Here is a 21623-nt window from a genome sequence, read left to right on the forward strand (position 1 = left end):
ACCTTCATGTATGAACTTTACAATGAAACACTGTACAGTAGATTATGAATTTGCATTTCTTCTTCCATTCAACTTCAAACATTCAGTGCCCTCTGCAGGATTTTAAATCAGCAGCATAAAACACTCAATACAAGGGTTCCTTTTCATGATTGATTTTCTAAAGTTATATACCAACCTTGAAGTGCCCCAACAAAATTTGAACATTGCCCAACTAATGAGATCAACCTGCTCTGACTGAAATGAAACATATTGGCACAATGCATTTTTCCTGCAAAGTTGTTCAGTCTTCAAATGTTTAGCTTTAAGAAAAAGCCAACAAAATTCTTTAAAATATCATTACAATGCAAAAATGTGTCTGCATTAAACAGAGCTTAGAACTTTGAAAGTAGTTATTGATAGGCAAGGAATAATCCTGCGTTAGGGTGAAGGACCTGAACATATCAACATAAAACCCTTTTAAGTGGAGTTTTGATCCATTGATTAAAAAAGGTGTCACATTTGAGAGCTTATTTAATACTAGATTATATTCTGAAGGTTCTCTCTTTATTTAGCTCAGCTTGAAGAACAAATCTGATATTTAGGCAGTTAGTTTTTTGACATATTGAGAGATGAATTTAAGAAATTGGAATTACATTCAAATGCATTAATCATTAAGGAACAATAGCTTACTTTGAGAAATCATGGATTACAGTTTGGTGAGAAAACTAAAGTAGTAGAAGAAAACAAATGGAAACATTCACCATAAACAAACATTTTGCAAAGGATTGTCCAAAGCAGAGCACAGGCAAGCATGAAGAATTAAACAGTAAGAAGAAAACTTAATTCCACTTCCATGAAATATACTATCTATTGAAACAATTAGATAGGGTAGGTCAAGTTGAAAACTATGATTTAAATGGTATGAAAGTCAAATAGATTCTACAACAGGTGGGCAGCCTACTTAATTGGGCCAACTTAACTGGGCCACAGTAATGAACCTTATCCACAAATTAACATCTGTTCCTTTTGTCTGTGATTTGAACATATTCATTTGCCCCCATCTCTGAACAAAAATTATTAATTTTTTGGCAATCTAGTTCTATTTATGGAAAATAAATTCCAGTAATTTAACCCAAAGTGTCTTCCTGAAACGTATTCCTCTAAGCAGTGATCCATCTTCAGCTGCTTCATCAACGACCTTTCTTTCATCCCAAGATTAGAAGTGGGGATGTTCATTGATGATGGCACAAATGTTCAATTCCTTTCACAACTCCTCAGCAAATGAAATAGCCCCTGCTTGCATGCAACAAGACTGCGACAACATTCAGGCATAGGCTGGTAAAAGTAACATTTGTGCCACACAAGTGCTGGATAATAAGCACATGCTACAAATCCAACTACCTATCTGTGACATTCAATAGCTGTGTCATCAGATTCCCCCAACCTTAATATCTTGGGGATCACAATCAACCCATAGGTCAATTGGACCTGCCACATAAATACAGAAGCTATAGAACAAAAGAGGCTGGGGATCATGCAGGGAGTCATTCACCTCCCGACACACCAATACCTTCCCACATCTGCAAGGCACATCAGGAGTGCGATGGAATACTCTGCATATACTTGGATGAGTGCATTCCAAAAACACTCAAGTTTGACATCAGAGGACAAGGTAATCCACCAGACTAGTACCCCATTCACCACCTTAAACCTCCATTCAATCTACCACCTAGGCTGCAGTGGGTACCATTTACAAAATGCACCACTATTACTCACATAGGCAACTCTGAAAGCACCTCTCAAACTTTCAGTCCCTACCATCAAGGACAAAGGGTTCAGTTGCATGGGAACACTGCCACCACCTGCATGTTTGTCTCCAACAAAAAAAAACCATTATCACTCGGAAATACATCTCTGTTCCTTCATGGTCACTGGATCCAAATCCTGGATAACTTTCCCCAACTGAATTGTGGGAGCACATTCTTCAGAAGAACTATAGCAAGTCAACACAGAAGCCAATAATTTTTTTTTTTTTGAGGGCAGTTCAGGAAAAACAATGAAAGGCGCGCTTGCCAACAACACCCATATCTCCCAATAAAGTAAATCAATAATTGAGAGGGAAGAAAACTTTGCAGCAACCATAAAGAGTACATTATCCAGTGCTCTACTTTATTGAAGACAACTATGAGGAGTTTCTGATTAGTGGTTAAAATAGACAAATCTTACCTTTGAGACAATACAGTGCAGATGCTGGAATCTGGAGTAAAACAAACTGCTGGAGGAATTCAGAGGGTCAAGCAGCACTGTGGAGGCAAAGGGATGGTCGACGTTTTGGGTTGTAATTCGGCATCAGAACTGTAACTACATTAGGAATGCAATTACAGTTCAGTTTATATTTAATCTTAGATGAAAATACAAATCAAACCGTGGTTGCATTCTACAAAACTGTACATGAAATCAAGCTTACAAACTGGATTATTCCTCAATAAATGGCAATCACCAACTTCAGCAGGAAACTAACCTGTTGAAACAGATCATCAATACTGCACTAGTATTGACTGGAAACTCAAGTATTGCATTCTGAATAGCATGAAATGGCCTATTCTAATCAGGGTAAAAAGTTGGAAAATACTTTGTCACCAGTTTAGATGGTGGAAAGCTTTAATTTATCACTTTACAGTCATGGGTGGGGGTTGGGGGAGAAGGTGTGGGGGAGAAAAATCAAAGAAAACACCACATAAAGGAGTTCTGCTTCTGCATCATTACTGCAGATGTAACTGTATAGACTTAAAAGAGGCTGAAAATAGCAATAAAAATGAAGTTTGTAGTTGAAAATCAAAGCAAAAATAGAATGCATTACTTTGAAACATCTTGGAACAAATGAACAGAAATCTGGGAGAGCATAATTTGTTATTGATTATATGAATCTTGCAATCTTCTCTCTCACACTTGAGTTTGCAGCTGTGTCTTTGTTTATGCAGAGTAAAAGGCAAAATTATAAAAGCAGCAGGTCCCATATATTAGAACATAGAACAGTACAGCACAGGAATAGGCCCTTTGGCCCACAATGTTGTGCCAAACTAATTAAACTAGTAATTAAATGCCTAACTAAACTAATCCCTTCTGCCTACAATGTCCATATCCCTCCATTCTCTGCACATTCATGTGCCTATCTAAGAGCCTCTTGAATGACTCTTCTGTATTTGCTTGCACCACCACCCCTGGCGCGCATTCCAAGCACCCACAACTCTTTAAAAAAAACCTTGCCCTGCACATATCCTTTGAACTTATCCCCCTCATCTTAAATGAATGCCCTCTAGTATTAGGGGATTTCGACCCTGCGAAAAAGATAACGGTTGTCTACTCTATCTATGCCTCTCAATCTTAAAACCCACAATCAGATTTTCCCCTCAGCTTCAGCAGAGAAAACAACCCAAGTTTGTCCAACTTCTCCTAGTAGCACCTGCCCTGTAATCCAAGCAACATTCTGGTAAACCTCTTCTGCACTCTCTCCAAAGCCTCCACATCCTTTCTATAATGTGTCAACCAGAATTGAATACAATACTCCAAATGTAGCCTAACTAGAGTTTTATAAAGCTGAAACATAACTTCCCCACTCTTGAACGTAGTTCCTTGACTAATAAAAGGTAAGCATACCATATGCCTTCTTTACTACCCTCTCAACATGTGCAGCCACTTTCAGGGACCTATGGACTTACACCCCAAGATCCCTCTGTATATCAACACTGTTAAGGGCCTTGCCATTATCAGCGTACTGCCCCTTTACATGAGATCTCCCAAAGTGCAACACCTCACATTTAGCCAGATTAAACTCCATTTGCCATTTCTCCACCCATATACCACTGTATCCCTCAGCAGTCTTCTACACTATCCACACCACCACCAATCTTTGTATAGTCTTGCACACTTACTAACCCACCCATTTACATTTTCATCCAGGTTATTTATATATATGGTCCCAGTACAGATCCCTGCAGAACACCACTAGTCACGGACCTCCAGCCAGAATACCTCTGTATTCTATGGGCATGCCAATTCCAAGTGGCCAATTCACTGTAGATCCCATGCATCTAAATCTTCTGGATGAGCCTCCCATTAGGGACCTTGTCACATGCCTTTACCAAAATCCCTGCAGACAACATCCACAGCTCTGCCGTCAATCACCTTCATCACCTCCTTGAAAAAAAAAATCAAGTTAGTAAAACACAACTTGTCTTAGCAGATCAAATGTGAAATGTCAAACATATAGGAAAGAATGTAACAGACTTGAACTGCAATAGTATCTTTCACAACTTCAAAAAGCTCCTAAAGTGGTTGGCAGCAAATCAAGTACTTTTAAGTATAGTCATCTATTATAATGCCAAAATCCTGGCAAGCAATTTGTCCACAGCAAGTTCCATAATATGACCAGATTTGATTGAGAGAAACTATTTCTCAGAATACCATTACAGTATCACAGGATCTTTTATATGTCCATCTGAAAGTGCATAAAGAGCCTAGAATTGATCTCTCATTTTCTGATCATGTCACAGTCCCTCAGTGCTGCATTGGAACATCAAATCTCAGGAAAGGGGCTTTGAAGAGGAGTGTTCATGCATGTTTTTAAGGTTTCACAGAAATCTATGCTCCTGAATCAGTGGCAAAAATCACGAGGAAACAACAGAACCAACATGGATTATCCAGTCTGACTGATCAGCCAAATTCAGAGTTACCAACAAGACATTTCAATGTTCAAATATTGCCCTCAAAGTATAAAGAAGAATCTTCAAACAGTGGTACAACACGTTCAGCACAGTAGAAAGATTTATAGAAGTTAAGCTGTAGATGTCGTAATTGGTTGTTTCCTGTAATCAACCTGCATACAAGCCTAAAAGGATTTATATAAAAATGGCAAAATTTATTTCAGACTGTTAAAGCCAACACAAAGATTAAAACAAACACTGGGCTTATATTTTAATCATAAAATGGAGAATTAGTTCTTTCATAATATAATTTACATTAGAAAATGGTGTGATGGCATTGGTACTGGTTTATTATTGCCACTTGTACCGAGGTACAGTGAAAAGCTTGTCTTACAAACCGATCGTACAGGTCAATTCATTACACAGTGCAGTTACATTGAGTTAGTACAGAGTGTATTGAAGTAGTACAGGTAAAAACAGTAACAGTACAGAGTAAAATGTCACAGCTACAGAGAAAGTGCAGTGCAATAAGGTGCAAGGTCACAACAAGGTAGATCGTGAGGTCATAGTCCATCTCATTGTATAAGGGAACTGTTCAATATAGTCTTATCACGGTGGGGTAGAAGCTGTCCTTAAGTCTGGTGGAGGTCCAAGGAGGGGAGGCTGGTGTCCGTGATGCACTGGGCTGTGTCCACAACTCTCTGCAGCTTCTCGCGGTCCTGGGCAGAGCAGTTGCCGTACCAAGCCGTGGTACATCCAGATAGGATGCTTTCTATGGTGCATCGGTACAAGTTGGTGAGAGTCAAAGGGGACAAACCAAATTTCTTTAGCCTCCTGAGGAAGTAGAGGTGCTGGTGAGATTTATTGGCCATGGCATCTACCTGATTTGACCAGGACAGGCTGTTGGTGATGTTCACACCTAGGAACTTGAAGCTCTCAACCGTCTCGACCTCAGCACCATTGATATGGACAGGTGCATGTACACTGCCCCCCTTCCTGAAGTCAATGACCAGCTCTTTTGTTTTGTTGACATTGAGGGAAAGGTTGTTGTCATGACACCATTCCACTAAGCTCTCTATCTCCTTCCTATACTCTTGACTCATCGCTGTTTGAGATACGGCCTACAACAGTGGTGTCATCTGCAAACTTGTAGATGGAGTTAGAGCAGAATCTGGCCACACAGTTCTGAGTGTATAGGGAGTAGTGTAGAGGGCTGAGGACGCAGCCTTGTGGGACACCAGTGTTGAGAATAGTCGTGCCTGAGGTATTGCTGTCTATCCTCACTGATTGCGGTCTGTTTGTCAGAAAGTCAAGGATCCAGTTACAGAGGGAGGTGTTGAGTCCTAGGAATTTGGTGACAAGCTTGCTTGGGATTATTGTATTGAAGGCAGAGCTGTAGTCAATAAACAATAGTCTAACGTATGTGTCTTTACTGTCCAGATGCTCCAGAACTGAGTGTAGGGCCAGGGAGATGGCATCTGCTGTAGACCTGTTTCGCTGATAGGCGAATTGCAATGGGTCCAGGTTGTCTGGTAGGCTGGAGCTGATGCGTGCCATGACCAATCTCTCAAAGCACTTCATGATGGTGGATGTCAGAGCCACTGGTCGGTAGTCATTGAGGCATGTTACCTTGCTTTTCTTTGGTACCAGGATGATAGTGGTCTTCTTAAAACAGGAGGGAACCTGAGACTGAAGCAGGGAGAGGTTGAATATGTCCACAAATACTTCTGCCAGCTGATCAGCTCAAGATCTGAGCACATGGCCCGGGACGCCATCTGGGCCAGGTGCTTTCCTCGTGTTCACTCTCCGGAAGACTGATCTTATGTCCTCCACTGTGATCACAGGTTCAGCTGTGTTGGTGATTGGGAACCAGAGAAAGATTCATTTCACACCAACATCAAGGCTTGCCCAGAATTTTATGGTTTTGTTGAGGGAGTTGAGATATTGCTGAACTATGCTAACGAAAATGAAAATGCATTCTCTATCACTTTAAAAAGGGCCAGAAAGGGTGCTACACTTCATGTCTGTGGGCACACTAGGCAGTAGGTCCCCACTGACAATTGAAATCAGGCGAGTAGAGGCCTCCAACAGGAGGAAGGAAATTTAAGTGTCTTTGAAATTTTGTAGGCCATTCTGAACTTCAAATTAGTACTTCGGATTTTGCTTTCTATGAAACCTTCTGGGTAAAAAAAAATTCAGATGGTACAAGAAATCCATAGCTTAACAGATGATTTTGAAATAAATATACAGCATTATTTTATTTGTCAAACTCTTCACTGTAAGACAATTTCAAATAACCTTCATTATTAGACATCAATGTTAACCAAACAGGTAATAATTCACAAGGGAATCATCATTCATAAAATACAAGGAATTTTCTTTGTAAAAGTTCATATGTACACTGTACAAAATAATTAGTTTTATATTGAGTGCTTCCTTCTAAGTTAGCTGTGGAGAATAAAATAATCTGGAAATACAGAAACTTGAGTAATGTTGTAATGTTTTATCTTAACTATGGACATTTTTTGAAATCAAGGATTTCAGTCATAACATAAATTAACCCTTTCCTCTCCCACCAAACAGTTGAGACTTATTGAACATTAATAATACCGAAGTTTGCAAGAACCCAAGACATATTTAAGGTTTGATATACTTGGAAGAAAAAAAGTGTTTTAAAAACTAGTCAAGTTCTAATTTATTTGAATTAGACAGCACGTGCATGTTTTGGTAAAATAGTAGTTTGAAACTGTTGGGATACCAGGTAAACTTAATTTCTTTCTTCCCCTCCACCTCAAAGCTAGAAAACAAGCTGTCATGTTGTAAACTCATCAGAATGCCAAGAATGTTTTTAGTACCTTGTTACTTCATTACAGTGCGCTTTACTTAAATCCTTCATCACTTCTTCTGTAGATTGCACATAAACATTCAGTATAGTAAAAGGAAAGTTTGTTTTTTTTCTTCAAAGATTAAGCCTTGCATTTATATCATTAATAATGTCTCACTCATATGGATCTTCCTAGATATCTTCTAATATTGGATCATCAGCTTCATTTTCAACAGCATCAACATTGTCCTCAGTTCGTACTCCAGAACTTATAAGAGCAAAAGATTCACTAACAAATTCTCTGCACATTGGGCATTGCTTGAAGTAGGTCACACAACAGTCACACAAACAAGCATGTCTGCAAGGGAGCAGAACCCAGTTCACGGGAGCATTCTGGCACACAACACAATCTTTGCTGCTTTCTTTCCACGAATCAAACTCCTCTTCTGCAGTCCCAAATTTTTCCAGAAGTTTTTCTGTCCACGCCATCAGCTTTGGAGGGCATCTCTGCAGGTAAGCTGCTGTCATCAGCAGATATAAAAAGTCTCTGGGCAATAAATATCGGAAAATCAAAACTTCAGAGGACACTGCTTGTTCAACAATTTAATCAACCTAGCAATTAATTTTATAGAAACAGGGAAAATCAGCCTTTCATCATTTCCCTTCCCACCATCCAGAGACCCAAATGCTCTTTCAGTGATTCACTTGCACTTTTTCCAGACTAGTTTACTGCATTTGGTGTTCACCATCAGGTCTCCCCTACATTGGAGGAACCAAACGCAGATTGCATGACTGCTTTGTGAAGCACCTGCTAAGTTATTTTAATTCTTTCCAAATTGTGACCGAGGTCCCAGACTGGAAATGTTAACTACTTCTCTTTCCACAGATTCTGCCTTACCTGCTGAGTGTTTGCAGTATCTCCTGTCTTTATTTCACATTTGTAGCATTTGCAGTTCTTTGCTTTTCATTAACTATCTGCACTGTTGCTGAACTTCCCATTGAACCCTGCAGCAAAGCATTGGTGTTGCTGGGGGGGGGGGGGGGGGGGGGGGGGGGGGTGCGGTTACATTGCACCACACTAGCATAAAAATGGTGATCCAATTGATTAAAGTCATATTCGTGACCCTGGTAAAGCTAACTGCCTCAAGTTATTTTACCTTAAATGTTTAAAGTAAATTATATTTTTTCCCTCAAATCTATCTCTCCACCCCCTCCCCCCATGTCTTTGACTATGAAAAGACAGCTTTATCAAATACCAAACTAGCAGTGGCTATTTTGGTTTTCTGGGGGAGAAGGTTGAAGGATACACTGTATAATGTCTAAGTCACTGTTCAGCCATCTCTGGCTCGCAGATGCTTTACAAGTTCAGAGGACCAGCATGTCTAGACCTCTACATCTGGAAAAAGCAAGTCAAAGTAGCAACCAGGACAATCAAGTGCATTGATGTTTGTTGTGTTTAATACTCAACTTCTTAAATTTTGCTGATGAAACATTATGATAAACTTTTTGCTCCTTGTAGAAACCTACAGATCAGTATTAAAATGAGGAAATAATTCAGCAGCAGGAAGGAAAAAAAGTGATGAGACCCAAAACTGGGAGGGTAACAATATAGAGATATTGAAAACCTTCATGGCAAGGAAGTTATGAAAATATAGATCCATATGGAAGAGTACCAAGTTAGCAGTTAAATTACACCGTGAAGAGAGGTTCTGATAAAGACAACAATTTACATGCACTTCATTTAAATCAAAGCATCACAACTACCTTTTATAGTATGGAAAAGAAAGACATAACTGGAAAATGAATTCCATATCATTGGGGGCAGGAGAAGGGAAAAAAATGATGGGAAACTTAGACGTGTACAAGGGAAATTGGAATAGAAGAATGTTATGAGAGCAGGACTACTCAATAAGTTCTTTCAAATACAGCCATTAGTTCATCCTCATTGGTAATTCCTCCAAAGGCCAAATGTTTCCCCATCAGCAATAACGAAACATCAGACCTCATTTAGCTGTTGGAATCTGTCAGACACCAGACAAATCACTCACTCACCTCTTGGTGCTCATCTGGCAAGCCATGAAGAAAATAATTTGCATAGTGTGCATATATTTTTATTTGAATAAAAATAAGTTTCATCCTTTTACAACAATGATAAGCACCCACTTAAAATCAATGCAACTTACAGAAACAACCAATTAATCCTTCAGGTAATATTTTCTAGGTTTATCTGAAAGCACTGATAACTTGACATTTTTCTGAAATGTCTTAGAACTATCTATTGGGAGTTTTTGCAAAAAGCTCATAATCTAAAGAGTGAGATTTCCAGCTCAACTTCTAGTCAGTGTACATTTATTTCATCTGGTCTAACAGAGAAAAAAAAAATTGGTTTCTTAGAACCCTAGCTCTTTGAAACACAAACCACTTTACTCATCATATCTGCCTGGCTCTTTACAGTTCAAAAAGTTCCTTCAATGCGTTGCACTGTCATTCAGTAGCTCAGTACCAACATGCTTCCAAAATTTATCCACTTATCCATGACTCAGTGGGAATATTTTGGAAGGAAGGAATTATACTCTTGATTGCTATCTTATCCATTTCCTTTACATAAAATTAACACTTTCTACCAGGGTGTGTAGAGAATGCAATCCAAAAGTTTACACTTTTTATTAACCCTTTACAATTACATTAGTTACAACAGATGAAATAGTAGGTATCATTCTCCCACAGTCATAACAACTGGTAGAAAGCAAATCTTACCTTAAGGTCATATACATGACCCTGGGCAGTCAGTAGATACTGGTACAAGATTCTACAGGCAAGTTTGTACTTCTCATCAGGAACATGGATTACTGTTACCATTGAAATCTAATGATACAAGAATCATAAACATTCAATAATTATGCTTAGAAATAGCAACAAAAAATTAGTTTGTTAAATGTTCTTGTAACATAACTTTTTTCCACTCAATTTTATCAAACCCAAGTCTGGAAAATATATATATGTTGGTACATAATATTTATAAAGTTTTTTTTAAATTCTACTTCAAATGCCAAAATAAAATAAAAATAATATGCCATCGTTCCTTCTTTTAGCTAGGTCATAGGAGAGCACCATTGATTCAATCTATGACTGATGAGAATGGAGGAAATAAAAGCTACCTACTAACTGCTCCTGAAAATCGTACAAGTCCAAAAACTGCCACCTCAGACTGTGATATTTCGCTTCCTTTAGCTGAATAGTCTGGAAATATAACTGGGATCATGCTTTAAAATTTACTTCTCGAGCAAAGCATCTTGGATCATGCATCAGTGGAACACCATTTTGACAACTTCTGATTCTCTACCCCCACTACTCATCTTCATTATGGATGTCCAGTCTTATACACTTCCATTCCTTGTCAGGAAGGTCTTAAACGCCTCTGCTTCCTTCTGTAACAAATATCTAATCAGTTCCCCTCCACCATCACTCTTCATCTGCCAGGCTGAACTTGTTCTCATCCTGAACAACTTTTCTTTTGACTCTTCTCACTTCCTACAAATCAGAGGTGTCATCATGGGCACTTGCACTGTGTCCCTAACTAAGCCTATCTTTCATTGGCTACATGGAACATTTTCCAAACCTTCTCTGGTACCACTCCCCAACTCTTTCTCTGTTACATCAATGATGCATTGCTGCTGCTACCTGCACCTGTGTGGAACTTGCAAATTTTAAATCACCTTTGCTACTAACTTTCACCATGCTCTCAAATTCATTTGGACCATTTCTGACACTTATCTCCCTTTTCTGGATCCACATCTCCATCTTCAGAGACAAATTATCTACTGCTCAGTGAAAAATCATGCAAGTCCAAAAATTGCCACCGTCAAATGGTAATATATGTTTCCTTTAGATGAATATTCTGGAAACATATCTGGGATCATGCTATTCACACCCATCCCTTGTAATAACAGAAAACATTATATACTAATTAGAAGAGAGAAAGAGAGAAACAAACTTATGGTTCATGTAGAACCAAAATGTTAACTTGCTTTCTATCTCCACAGGTGCTGACAGTAGTTGTGTATTTGTCCTCTGCAGAATAGGCATGTGTGTGGTGATAAATGAATGGAAAATAAAATCATCTTTCAGCTAGCATAATTTAAAATGCTGCTTTTCTGTTTAAAAAGTTACGGCCTGTCAAAAAAGATCCACTTACAATTTCATAAATATCCCGATTTTCTTCTTCTGTTAACGTCAACAGTTGCTACTAATGGATATCGTGCTCGAGGAAGATTCCCAAAATCTTTAATCGCTAAATACTCAGGAAGTCGAGAGAATTTTTCATCATCACTTTCTTTCTCAATACTAGGCTTATATGTTAAAGAAAATAATAGCCTAAAAAAATGGTGTTGCATCTACAAAGAAAATGCTGCCTAATTACATTAGCAAACAAAGTCTTAAGTTATTAGTTGTTGGTTCTTAGTACTTTCTGAAGGAAGCTTCAAGAATTCTCAGCTCTGGCTATCAAATATTATACTAGTCATAAACTAACAGTAATTTGTTAATTTTATTAACTCTTCTACAGCCACACTGATGCATTCCACCCCCCCCCCCACCAAAAGTGAAAAGTATCCACAATGCATATATATGAAACCCTTATTTTTCTTACTAAGATATTATATTATTGACTCATGGAATGATTAGATGCCATTGACAATTATCTGGGATTGTAATAACACAATTTTCAGTGTACTAGACCAGACAGCTACTGTTATAGTTTGTTGAGGGAGACTACAAAATCTATATTTAAATATGCCAGAAAATATCCCTTCTAATAGTTTTAATTTTCACCCAAATCAAACTGATTATATTCCAGGTTAGTAATAACTCCTAATTCAATGCTCCTTTTTTCAAATTGATCTACTATGCTATCATTAGATTAATAAATCAACAGGTTATTGTATGTCATCTGAATTAAGTTACTATAATTCAAAACTTCGATAGTTATACAATAGAACCTTTGATCTGGTCAACACAAATGAAAAAAGATACAGAAATTCCTCTCGATAGAGGTATTCTTTGTCTATTGCTTCTTCTAGTTTCTGTGGCATCTTTATTCTGAAGCAGTAAACGTGCTTTTGTAATCCTTCATGGAGTTTATGAACACTGCATCCCCAATAGATAGTCAAAGTGCATTTCTCTATGCAGTGAGCTTTAAGGGTTATTCCACCTGCAATGCAAAGCAGATATTTCTGGATTTAAAATAAAACCCAAGTTTAAAGTTGAACAATTTGAAGACACAGCATAAATATTGATACTTTAAAAATACATTAAATCACAGGAAAATGGAACATGTAAAAGTTACAACACAGCCACAAGTACGATGCTTTTATAGTTTTAATAAAGTGCAGTAGAAACAGGGAGCAAGCAAGCTGATAGCTTCCGCAGCAAGATTACATGAATGCAAAGTGGGTACTGAAGTTAAAGAACAGAAATGGGAGGGAGGAATGGCCAAAAATTCACATGGAATACAGGTATTATATGCATAAATGGGTATCTTTTTAAAAAACCTTAGCAATGGTAAAAAAAAATAAAGTTGTTCTCAAGTGAAATTGAGCAGTACAAAAAGAGTACAAGGAAACTGTTCCAATTACCAGAAATTAACAAAAACACAAGACAACCTCAAAGCAGGGAAAGGTCAGATATAAGAGTGGTTTAATCAAGATTCAGTGAAAAAGTAAGCAAGGTCTGCCGTAAACCGGAAGTTCAAATAATCATCCCAAAAGATCTCGTGTTAAACAATATTTCTGTTCGACTACGAATATGACTTCTGTAATGCAAATATTTGATTTAATAAATGTACATTTTATGTTGGTGAATAATTGAATTAAAATACTATAGAAGTTGAAAATCAATGCATGGAATAGATTTTTTTAAATAATACATACAACAAACACACACACAATTCAAATTAAAAACAAAGATTCAGAATACACAATTACCAGTAAACACAGATCTAAATGCAGAAGTACACAGTTCAAGTAATGGGTTAAAGACAAATAAACTCATTGACAATCTTCTTTCTCTAAGAAAAAGTGCAGAAAATCTGTGGTTGGAAAGTAAATGCAAACTTTATGTCTAATCTAATAAGATTCAACTAGCACAGGAAATGTCACAGCATCTACCCTATCAAATCCCCTCAATCTTTTTGTTCCAATGAGAGTACCCCCCGACTCCTTTCAAATGCAGATTGAGCAGAACAGGACAAATCTTTCTTCCCAACTCAGACTCCTCATCCCAGGGATCAATTGAGAGAACTTCTGCTGCAGTACTTCCAAGCCAAGCATATCTCTTCTATCCAAAAGACCTTTTTCATAACTGACCGCACTTGCACACTAACTTCGTCTCCTATATAGCAATAGCTCCTATAGAGCAATAACTAGACCTGTGCATTATACTTCATGTACCATTTTGTTTTCACCTTTGTCTACATCCCTTTCCAACAATGTCCTCCTTATAGTTTGCTTTCCTTCCCATCTTTGTATCATCAATAAACTTGAATATATTGTTGATCTCAATCCAATTATACATAGTCAAAAAAAAAAACACACACAATTAAATCCATTCAGGATTCTATATAGATGCCACGGCCAAGAAAGCACACCAGCACCTCTACTTCCTCAAAAGGAAATTTGGCATATCCCTGTTGACCCTCACCGATTTTGTTTTCCTTTTTTTACAGATGCACTATTGAAAGCATCTTATCATGGCTTGGTATGGTAACTGCTCTGCCTGAGACTGCAAGAAACTGCAGAGAGTTATGACACAGCTCAGCACATCATGAATACCAGCCTCCCTACCATGGACTGTCTGTAGTTCCTAATATCTCAGAAAAGCAGCCAACATAATCAAAGATGCTACCCACCCTGGACATTCCCTCTTCTCCCTCCCCCCCCCCCCCCCCCCCCCCCCCCCCATTGGGCAGAAGATACAAAAGCCTGAAGCATGCAGCACCAGGCTAAAGGACAGCTTCTATCCCACTGTTAAAAGACTATTGAATAGACCTCTTGTACAATAAGATGAATTCGGCCTCACAATCTACCTTGTCATGGCCTTGAACCTTATTGTCTGCCTGCACTGTACTTTCTCTGTAACTCTAACACTATGTTCTGCATTCTGTTATTGGTTTTGCCGTGTACTACCTTGATGTACTAATGGTGTGAAAAATGATCTGTATGGATGGCATGCATGACAAAGTTTTTCACTGTACCTTGGTACATTTGACAATAATAAACCCAATTACCAAATTGGATTACGAGTTTCTCGATCAAGAACTTCTTCACACTGCCATTTTGAATAATGCAACTGTGCTTTCTTCAGTTATTTCTTTTATTCCGCCTTTAGTATGGAAACCTAGAAGTGTCTGGGTGATAGGACTGAACGATGTACAATAAAGCATGTTACACTTAGAACTGTGCAAGAAGTTGAAACTACAGAAATCAGAATAGGCAAATCAGTGGCAAATTTGAGGGAGTGTTTTAGTGTTGGTAACAGTATTATATATGTCAAAAACAATTTGAAAAGCTATTTTAATGCTCAGTGTGACTTGGCTGTGGCGTGTGTGTAAAACGTTGGCACAACATTGTGGGCCGAAGGGCCTGTACTGTGTTGTTATGTTCTATGTTCTAAGTACGGGCATAACCAAGATTAGGACAGTGCACAGAATCAAATCAGCTGACTTTGACAAGCTAATGAAAAAAAAATCAAAGAAAAAAAACTGCAGATACTCAAAAACTTAGTAAGAAAATGCTGGAAACACTCAGCAGGTCATGTAGCATACATGGAAAGAGAAACAGGGTTAATCTTCCAGGTTGAAGACCCCTTATCAAAATTGGAAAAAAAAAGTAAAAGAAGATCGTTTTAAGTTGCAAAGAAGATGAGGGAGGGATGTACAGGACAAAAGGGAATGTCTCTAATGGGTTAAGGCCAGTGTTGCCGTGGGAATAAGTTGTTAAAGGGGCAGGTTGATAATGAGAGTTAATGCTACAAATAACAAGTCAGGTTGTGCTACTGGAGAGAGAAAAAAAAGTGAACCAATATTAGACTTTGATAAGCTTCTTTGCATGTGGTTTAAGCACTCTACAGGGAAGCCACCTTGTGCGCAAAAGGATCAAACAATTTTGCCAAGAGCTGAAAATTAACAAGCCTTGAGTTTATGACTGGAGGTTGTAAAACTTGTACAATGGCTTCCGTTGCATAAAAGCAAGTGGTGAGAAATTGTCTGTAGTGAGGCTGCAGAGAATATGTCTATTTATTTACAAGTCAGCAAGAGGAAAAAAATCTCCCCCCCGAACAAATTTATAATGTGATGATACTGGCTTGTTGGAAAAGAGAGTACCTGCTGTGAAGGACACAAAGGATAGAATAACTTCACATTTGCGCAAATAAGGCTGGCACATACAGGTCTAAATTGTTGGTGATGCTCATGACTGCTCAGCCTTATGCCTTTAAGGGAGTGAAAGCATGACTTGTGTTTTGCAAATGTAATAAATGGGTCTGGATCTCCAAGGAAATGACCACTGGTTTGACTATCACTGTGGAAGAAACTCAGGAACCCTGCCATAAGGTAGGAGTACTGAAGAACTGCAAGACTGTCCTCCTCCTTGACAACTGTTCTGCTCACCCAGATACTGATATGACTGGGACACCAGTAATGGTTTTTCCCCATCCTACAGTCCTTCACTGATCCAGCTGTTAGACCAGGAATAATTTGCAGAATTAAATTATTGCATTGCCTAGCTGGATCTGTTCGCCTGCTGATGGCTTTGAAACATTCATGGATTAGTCTACCAAGAACGATGATATTTGGACAACATTGAAAACTAACTCGTAGCCACTTTCAAAGCTTGACAACCATACACGATAAATTTAAAAGATAGAGATTTCAAGTTACAAGGTGAAAGCAGAACTGTTAGGATTATGCAAAGGGTATGAACAATGAAGCCATGTGAAAATGACATTGTGAAATTGATGAATTGCAATGTTAAAGCACCGGTGGTCTGGTCAACACTGAGTCCAAAAGGCTTCAATGTGCTCAAGTGGAAGATGAGGTGCTGTTCCATAATCTAACAGTATCATCCACAGACAGATAGATCAGGAGTAGATTGGAGAATTCAAGTGTCCAGAAGGCTTAACAATGTAACCAGACAGAAAATCTCAATAACCAAATTCAACAGCTTCAGGTAACTTTAAAAATTGTAACAGACCAGTTCTGCTGCAGATCATCCATCTCCAATGTGGGCTCAGTTTTTTCTCGCTTCACTAGCACAGCCTGTCCTGCTGGACATTTCCTACAACACAGCACTTCACATCTTTTACATAAGATTTTAAATCACCCAAGTGAAACAAACAATCCACTTCCTTTTAAAATACTCATTCAGTTGCAGAGAAAGCTTGACAAAATAGTCCAGGAGATAGAGCAGAATTGGGTACTAGCCAAACATTAACCCTACCAACTCAGTGACCTTCATTATGGCAAAAGGAAAGCATCAATAACATAAGAATGTGCCCAGATTAAAAAATAAACCTCTCAGGTGATTGAGAACACTATTGAACTCAAAAAGAAATCATGCCAGGATTATCAGAAGCATTCTTATTTTGATTCCAGGATCAGACGCTAGAACGTGAAGCTTGATGAGAGTTCTTCAATGTTAGCAATAGTATGAACGCAGGGTTTCGACCCAAAACAATTCCTTCCCCCCCTCCCCTCCCCCCCCCAACCCACTCACAGATGCTGCTCAACCTGCTGAGTTCCTCCAGCAAATTGTTTGTTATACCAGTGGCCACAATCTCACTGAAACAAGAGCGTAAAAAAAAACTGACTTCACAGGCAGATGCATCTAGTATGAGACAGCAAGCCAACAACATTTTATCTAAAGCAAATTATGTCAGCAGAACAACATTTGCCAATTTAGAGAGCTACTAACAGTCCTATGAACGCAAAAAATTTCACAGCCACTTCAACAGCAGCAAAAGCACCAGCAGAAAGAGGTCAAGGATACCTAGAGAAAAATACAGAGCATAGCAAGACTACAGCATTACTCATATGCTTATTGTAATGATTTCACTCTATACAAATGAGGAAAACAATGGTACTAGCAGATACACTTTCATATGTCATCCTAGGAGAAGTGCAAGGTGAAAGGTACAGATATGAAAATAACTCCCCTGTAAATATGACACCAACAAAGCTGAATAATGATTAGAGAGAGGATCCAGACAAGTTACAGGTGCTTTCTCAGCAAAATTCATAGTGACCCAAACTTATCAAACAAATACAGTCAGCAACAAGATGTTGTTGGTCAGGGCCAGCATGGAAGATGGTACTCTACTAGCTAGATCAAGAATTACCACTCCAGAAGATTCATTAAGACCACTTGAGCATAGAGAAATGCAAGCTGAGAACCAAATCAGTTGTAGATGTATACACTGTTGACAGTTAGAAAGACAGAGAATATTGTGTATGCAAGTACAGAAATGCACAAATGCAAAGGTATGATGGCTACCAAGACATCATCTGCACCGAGGTATAGTAATGGGAACTGATTTATTCACACAACTAGGAGTGGTATCTCACAGTTGTGAATTAAGGCCCTTAGATCTTTTTCCATTCAAGTGATGAAGACTTGAAAGCCACAATGACCACAGCAGTTTGAATCTTGTTTCCAGAATGAGGGCTTCCTGAGAAACTGGCATTTGGCAATGGAACTATTCACCTCTCTGGAATTTATTAAGTTTGCAGGATGAATAGGTTCATCACTGCAACCTCACACCATATTTGGCCAAGAGGACAGTTTCACAGAAATTCACGCAGTCAAGAAGATATTTATGAAATGCATAAAAACAAGGCAAGATTCACACTGTGCCTTTTTTGTCACTTTAGTCTACTGGTTTTAAGACAGACATGAAATTGTCCAGCTCTGCTACTGAATGGCAGGAAGCACAAAACAACTTTCCAAGCAGAATACATCCTCCACAAAACCAAGTTGATAACAACAATTGAATGACATACTAGAAAGAAGAAAATACCAAAACACTCATGGTAAATCATTATCTGACTGGTTGAGAGCGCAAACGTGGTATAGGATTCAATTATAAAAACATAGAACCCAGCTAAAGTTATCAATAAAGGTCACCGAATCCATCTCTGACCTACTGCAGAACTGATTAAAAAGTCTGTTTGAAAAAAAAGTTGCACCTTCTCAACAAATCGTGAATGATGATTTAAGCTTGATTTTAACTTTCACATTTAATTTAAAATAAAATTGAAAGTTTTTTTAAAAAATGACAAATAAAAAGACTTTTTGCAAAAGCAATACATAACTGTTTACAGCAATAAATTATGATCTATATTGCTACAGGCACAAGTATATTATTGACCACTGATCACTTTGCACAAAAGTTTTTTTTCTTCTAATTGTGTTCTTTCTTGTAAAATTGTGTATAATTTCTGTTCAATAAACACCATAAACCACTTCAAAGTAAAATTAAGAAACAGATTAAGGAACAACAAAATTTAATGTAGCTTTCCAATTATTAACTATGTTAAGTAGTCACGAATGTGATTTTTTTTTGACTGACAAACTACAACTGACTGCCTCAATAACTCCACAACTATTATGAGCGGCGTTCACTTGGTTGAAGAAAAATCAAGCTAACCTACATTTACGTCCCGGTTTATTCGGGATTCGGAATAGTCAGGTTCACCCCCTCTCTTCTTCGAAGACCCTTCTTTATTAAATGCTTGATCGTGCTTTTGATTACCTTTTCTATCTTTATGGTTGATAAGTTTTTTCTTTTCAACTTTAAAATGTTTCCTTTTCTACATGAGGAGCCCCTTGCATTCATTGCAACGTTACTGCGACATAAACCATTTCTTAACCCCCAGTTACCTGCAACGGACGCCGTCAGGGAATGTATAATCTCCAGGGCGAAGGGGTTTTTCACTTGCACCATTCGCTTCCTCAGCACCCCGGGCTCAGACTCCGTCTCCTCCGAATTCCGGATTATCACAGGAATGTCCCAAACAAACCTGGTTTGGGAAATAATGTTACAGGTTTGCTGTTATTAATAAGCGCTGCTAGGACCCACACATTTCTTTTTTAAATTCACCGGCCCTTATTCCGAAGCTTACCATCCAAATATCACAGCCGTCGTTACAAAAAAACACACGAAGATGAGCGTTATGTAGAAAAGCGGCGAGTACTCGTATAACATCACCAAAAACACCGCAGCCATTCGCCTCCCAGCAACCGCCGGATATTAGTAACAGCTACGGCAAGTGCAGCGCCACAAAACATTCACGTACAATACTTCCACTCAGCATTTGATATTAGCCGCATTTCAAACCAGTCAATATTTCCTGCCCCTGAGGTTATAATTTTTTCATTGTGGATGGTTAGGAGCGTGCAGCAAGAAGACTGGCAAATCTCAGGCTCAGCTGCTAGCATTATTACCTCCCAGGCTGAGGGATCAAGAATTTAAACATCTTGATTGATGCAACATGAACGTATCAAATTGATATAAATAAAATGTGCTGAAAATCCTCAACAGGTTTTACAGTATCTGCAGAAGGAGACAGACAAACTGAGTCAATGTTTTAGATATATCCTTTTATCAAAAGAGATTCAACAGAATGCACCTATTCTCACAGGTGATCTCATTTGCATGAGGTATTAAAAAGAGGACTCCCACAAATGTTTTAGGATATTCTGACAGTGTGATATAAAACTGCCTTCTGTGCAGTCCTTCTTCATTGTTCTTTCAGCAGAGAGCAACAGCCAAGGTCCATTATCAGGAATTACCCCTTAAAAGCCTCTCCCTGAAGACTCCTTAAATGCTTTATTATGCATTTGATCAACTCTCATAGCATCTCATCTTTTGGGCTGACTTCCTTTTCTTTTTGCATTGAGATGTTCCTCTATATTAAGAACACTACAAAATTTATCTGTAGTGTTTTCTTCTTCATCTTTACTATTTCCATATTGTAAGACCCTTCCATAACCTACTTCTTTGTACAAGTTACTAACTGATTGCCTGAATATTTATGACATTTTCCATTTTTATTTCAAATTTCAACCATCTACTCTGTTTAACTCTTCTACTTAAATTCAAGTTGCAATAGTCTATAAATATATGATGCTCCTTATTCAGTAATAATTTTCTTTTGCACTGTTCATATACATAGCATAGGACTGTCACAAAAATAGTCAGAGTTTGATGTCCAATCCACAGCAGAATTTACTGCTGAAATTCAGTGTGGTTCAGCTCCTCTTAACATAAGAACGTAAGAAATAGGAGCAGGAGTAGATCACCTGGCATGTCGAGCCTGCTCCGTCATTCAATAAGATCATGACGGATCTAGCCGTGGACTCAACTTCACTTACCTGCCTTTTCCCCATAACCCTTAATTCCCCTACTATGCAAAAATCTAACTGTATCTTAAATATATTTAATGAGCTAGCCTCTACTGCTTCCATGGGCAGAGAATTCCATAGATTCACTACTCTCTGGGAAAAGCAGTTCTTCCTCATCTCCATCCTAAATCTACTCCCCCAAATCTTGAGGCCATGTCACCTAGTTCTAGTCTCACCAATCAGTGGAAACAACTTTCCTGCCTCTATCTTGTCTATCCCTTTCATAATTTTATATGTTTCTATAAGATCCCTTCTCATTCTTCTGAATTCCAGCGAGTATAGTCCCAGGTGACTCAATCTCTCCTCATAGGCTAACCCCCTCATCTCCAGAATCAACCTGGTGAAACTTCTCTTTGCCGCCTCCAAAGCCAGTATATCTTTCCTCAAGTAAGGAGACCAGAAATGCACACAGTACTCCAGGCGCAGCCTCACCAGTACCCTGTATAGTTGCAGCATAACCTCCCTGCTCTTAAATTCAATCCCTCCAGCAATGAAGGCCAACATTCCATTTGCCTTCTTGGTAAACTGTTGCACCTGCAAACCAACCTTTTGTGATTCATGCACAAGCACTCCCAAGTCCTTCTGCACAACAGCATGCTGCAATCTTTCACCATTTAAATAATAATCTGATCTTCTATTTTTCCTTCCAAAGTGGATGACCTC

General features: G+C 38.4%; 1 protein-coding gene across 1 annotated transcript; it reads right to left on the bottom strand.

Annotated features, from left to right (window-relative positions):
* Positions 1–6174: 6174 nt before the first annotated feature.
* On the bottom strand, positions 6175–19804 carry cgrrf1 (cell growth regulator with ring finger domain 1). Its single transcript, XM_052022647.1, is given in 8 exon segments — positions 6175–7980; positions 7982–8053; positions 10264–10371; positions 11702–11746; positions 11748–11850; positions 12538–12715; positions 19437–19576; positions 19679–19804. Coding segments are annotated over 8 exon segments (1032 nt in total). The 5' UTR covers positions 19783–19804; the 3' UTR covers positions 6175–7698.
* Positions 19805–21623: the final 1819 nt, after the last annotated feature.

Source organism: Pristis pectinata, chromosome 1, assembly GCF_009764475.1.
Source record: "Pristis pectinata isolate sPriPec2 chromosome 1, sPriPec2.1.pri, whole genome shotgun sequence".
Lineage (NCBI taxonomy): Eukaryota > Metazoa > Chordata > Chondrichthyes > Rhinopristiformes > Pristidae > Pristis > Pristis pectinata.